The sequence below is a fragment of the Nansenia antarctica genome (genome assembly GCF_963989245.1).
Source record: "Nansenia antarctica genome assembly, chromosome: 3".
Classification (NCBI taxonomy): Eukaryota; Metazoa; Chordata; class Actinopteri; order Argentiniformes; family Microstomatidae; genus Nansenia; species Nansenia antarctica.
The window spans coordinates 44744276-44749120 of NC_137688.1; the positions used below are offsets into that span (position 1 = coordinate 44744276).

The window sequence follows — 4845 nt, forward strand, 5'->3', positions numbered from 1 at the left end:
CCAAATCTTTTTGTACTTTGACGGGGGAGAACAAATCTGTGGCTGAACTTGCTCCTCATCCCCGCCAGCTCGCAGTACATCGGGTGGGAGGGATTGGCCAGCATGGCCAGGTGTCTCAGCCTTGGCCTCGCCGCCCCGGATCCGGGGCTTGGGACCCCCCTTCATCTGCCGCGCCACCTGCAGGTTTTCCAGCATTTAGACTAGCCCTGCTATCAACTTGGGGTGATTTTGGGAGACCCAGCACTTTGCCTCACCCGGCAGGGCCCGGATGCAGCAGTCCAACACGACGTGGTCCAGTATCGACGGCCCCTCGCCTCCTGTGAGCCAGCTGTGTGTTAGTCGGGCGACCTCAGCGACCTGGGCTCTTACAGGATTCACGGTGTCGTACCTCCAGGCATGCACTCGCTGCCCGCGGGCGTCCAAGTTGTAACCGTACTGCACCAGGATGGCCGCCTTCAGGGTCTCGTCCCGCTGTCGTCAGATCCTGGCAGGCGCGCTGGGCCCCCCCGGTCAGGAACGGGGTGATGATCTCCTGATTCCCTGATCCGAGACAGCTCTATGCTGGGGTAGTACCGTCCATCTCTGACACAGCGCAGTGACCAACGTGGTCGCTGTCCGTGGTGCTGAAGCCCGCTTTTCTTTGGTGGAGGCGAGGGGATTCCACAGTTTACTTTAAAAGTAGATGTTTTGTTTACTGTGTGATGTGTGTAGGTATGAGGGCATACTATTCAATCTTTACCTTTTATGTTCCATTTCAGCGACTTTGTCCATTTTCTTGTGGTTGCAGTTTTGTTTATGTGTACGGCTTTCTCATAGCACTTTTGTCTAGCCCATCTTGATTACTTGTGACACCTTCAGCCATAACACAACCATCATATAAACTGTACATTACCTTATATAATTATCAGACAAATATGTTACAAAAGTGCTAGTTGGTCAACTATAGTCACTAGGTGATGTAACCCCAAAGCCCTTGGAGAGCATGGCTCAGTGTTGATGCAATATTACAGTATAAAGCATGAGCATGTTGGTGCTGCTGTTCAAACTATGGATAGGAGGAGGAAGAGGCTAAGTAAAGGTTGTGAACGACATACATTTATGGAAAAACGAATAATTTTTATTATTGCTTAACTTATATAGAATTCTTATAGTAAAAATAACTTCTCATATTTGTCAATATAAGTTCCGCTGATATTGACATGATACTGTATGCTTCTAAGCTGATCATATTGTGCAAGAATTATAATTGCTGATATTGCCTGGTGGGTACTTGGTTTTATTCAATATTGTTGACAATCTTCCTGATAGTCTTACACAATAATTAAATGTCTTCTTTCAAACCAGGAAACACCATGAAGAATACAAGCCTGAACCTTTTTGTTCTTCCTACTGTACAACAGCTGAGACCCCTGAGTGACAAAGCGGTGCTAGTACAGGTGTTGATTGCTATATTCCTCTACATAAACTCTCTCATGATCTTCACCTTCTTTAAAAAGGAGGCCTTCTACACCTCCACACGATACATCTTCTTCGCACATACACTAATCTGTGACAGTCTGTATCTGGCTTTCTCTGATGCATTGTTAGTATTGAGCTACTCCAGGGTGCGAGTGCCAGGTGGCCTGTGTGTGTGCCTGATTGTGATCGTTGGAAACCTGACCCTAGCCAGCCCCCTAACACTGACAGCCATGAGCCTAGAGCGCTATGTTGCCATCTGCATGCCCCTGCGTCATGGTGAGCTCTCCACCCCAGTGAGGGCCATCCGCTGCATCCTCCTCATCCAGGCCCTAAGCAGTACATACCAGGTCTTTATGCTGTGTATTGTCTTTAACTTTGCCAGTCTACGTTTCTACACTTCCCCCGTGGTGTGCAGTAAGGAGCAGACTGACGTGTTACCCTGGCAAAAACATTCTCGTTCAGCTTATTTTCAGACATGCTTCCTGATCATGTCTCTGGTTATAATCATTACCTATGTAAAGATCATGGTGGCTGCCAGGGCTTTATCATCGGAAAGGAAGAAGTCCAGCAAAAAGGGTCAGAGGACAGTGATACTACATGGCTTCCAGTTACTCCTCTGCATGATCCAGTTTTGGTGCCCTGTGATGGAAGCAGCTATTTATAAAATTGATTTGTATGCATTTATACAGGTTCGGTACTTCAACTATGTTGTATTCATGCTTGCCCCTCGATGTTTGAGTCCACTTGTGTATGGTGTGAGGGATACTGATTTTGCACTGGTTCTGAGAAACTATGCTCTGTTTGGGTATTCTGAGAAACTCTTTCAGTTTCTGTTTAAAAAAAGAAAAAGCCAATCCCAAAGGGAAACAAAATAAATTGCACACTGTTAAGGTGCATGTTGGGCCATGTTTAACATAGTGTTTACTGAGAATATATCCTGTAATTTGTAAGTACTCTCAAGAGGATCATGATGCATCAGCTTTTGCCATTTTTGTCATGATTATGGTCCACCAGCGGTGTCAATCATTTACAACCAGCACACCAATTTGCAGACCCCAATTGTTTTTCTAGCATACAGTTTGTTCATGCAATTTATGTTTTCATTATTTCACTGTGCCTTTCATTTCAATGACAGTATGTCATGGTCCTGTGACCCATGAAAATAAAATCTGTAAAAGAGCTTTAACCACCTCTCTCTTCTTCTGAACATTTGATGCTATAAACACTGTATCGTGTACTGTATGTTATAATGGCCTATGTTTTTGAGAGGTTTGACTGGGAGAGTAGTATGAGTTTTATATGACTTACAGGGCCCCAAAATAACGGTAATATTTGTAATAGAACATAATCCAATGGTATTTTGAAATACTGCAACTACTGTACATGTAGCCATTTCAACCCACATTGATTACTTCAAAATAAGTCACTTATTTCTCAAAACATTGTTACAGACATAGAACGATAAACATAATACGAAATTCATGTTGTTTACTAGGGCTAGAAATGTGGACCTTACAAAGATTCTTATATCCACGGCTCCTCCATTGAGAGAGTTACCGACTACAAATATCTTGGGCTGTGGTTGGATGAGAAGCTGTCATTCAAAACGCATGTCGACGGCCTCGCCTCCAAACTTCGGCAAAAGGTGGGCTTTCTTTACCGTAATCGGTCTAGCTTCCCCTTGCTTTGCAGGAAGAGAGTTGTCGGGGCGGTATTCCTGTCCGTATTAGATTACGGTGATGTTATCTATAGGCATGCAGCTTCATCTACATTGAAACAATTGGACTCAGTTTATCACTCAGCTCTAAGGTTTATTACCGGGGACAGTTATGACACTCACTCACCATTGCATACTTTATGACAAGGTTGGCTGGCCCTCTCTTTCTCTGAGGCGCAGTTACCACTGGAACTTGTTCGTTTTCAAGGCCATCTGTGGCAAGCGTCCTGCTTATATCTCATCTTTATTGGACTGGAGTCTTGGTATTTATGTGACCAGATCTAATAGTTGGCTTTCTTTTCGGGTTCCGTATGCGCGATCAGACCTGGGTAAAACAGCCTTTTTTATTGATGCCCCTAATACATGGAACACTCTGCAGCAAACTCTCCGGTTGGAGGTCCTCCCCTCTGCCTCTACCTTTAAACTCTTGGTGCAAAAACTGTATTCTACCGATTGCAATTGTTTTTAGTTTTTTAGTTTTTTAGTTTCTTTTCTTTTCTTTTCTTTTTTTATCCTGTCTTGCTCACTGTTTGTTTGCCCTTGCTCACTGTTCTATTGTACACTCGACGTCACTGTAAATGAGGGTGACCTCAGTGCCTATCGAGTTTTAAATAAAGGTTTGAAATGAAATTAAATGAAATAATGCTGTAGAGTATTACTCGTCTGACCATTTGTGATAACTGTGTAACATCCACATACCAGCAAGGTCTGGCTTTGTCATGGCAAAGATCAGGCTTAAGGCCTCTACATGCTTCTGCATCACTTGTGCAACTTGTACGCTGTGCAACCTCCTCAGCAACAGTTGCGTGACCTTTGCGAACTTATGCAGACCTCTGGTTGCGTCATTGTCACTGAAGCATGAATCGACCTTTAGGTATGACGGCCAGTCAGTCCTCTTTTGTCCCACGCATCAATGTCACATCAACATCCAGAATCCAACCATTGAGATGCCGTGGGGTGATTTGAAACAGGCTGTGCATGCAAGACACCCCTCAAACATCACACAGCTGAAATAATTCTGCATGGAGGAGTGGTAAAAACCTTCTCGCAGTTGATGTCAGAGACTAGTAGACAGTTATAGGGAACATCTAATTCAGGTTATTTCAGCCAAAAGGGCAATATGAGAAATTAAGGCATAGGGTGTCCTAACTTTTTCCTCAGTAGGAATTGGCATGATTGTACATTTTTTGTTAAATAAGTGATAACAAAGCTCCATTTTTTTCATTGGTTCATTTTGGTTCAATTACATCACTTTCATATATAGATATTGTGTTTGAAACAAGCTCAAATATTGATATGTCCACATTGCTTAAAAAATAACTACATATTCATATGATGTCCTATTTTTTTTCACATGACTGTATAGTCTGTATTGTGCTTTTAGGCCTATATTTAGAAGTTTGAATGAAACAATAGAATGAGTCTCTTACGACTTGATATCAAACTAATTCAAATGTTTTGCTGAGATGCCATTGGTAATAATTAAAGAGCAGCATGTGTGGGTCGGCCTGTCTGGCCCAGGAAAAACACACTGTTTAGACCCAGCAGTCTTTGTTACTGACGCAATCATACGTCAAGCACAGATGAAGCCCCAATGAGCTGCTCTCAACAGAGTCACCTTGTTTGCCAAACAAAAGAAAACATAAGGTTGCACAATTAAGCCAGGCAGA

At 43.2% G+C, this 4845-nt stretch overlaps 1 protein-coding gene across 1 annotated transcript; it reads left to right on the forward strand.

The window, feature by feature from the left end:
* Window positions 1-445: 445 nt before the first annotated feature.
* LOC308154119 (odorant receptor 131-2-like) lies at window positions 446-2333 on the forward strand (the record flags this gene model as incomplete). The annotated part of the gene is made up of 2 exons (XM_080527296.1): window positions 446-509; window positions 1345-2333. 2 exons carry the CDS (start codon window positions 446-448, stop codon window positions 2331-2333), a joined length of 1053 nt encoding a protein of 350 aa, XP_080383422.1.
* Between the last annotated feature and the right edge of the window lie 2512 nt (window positions 2334-4845).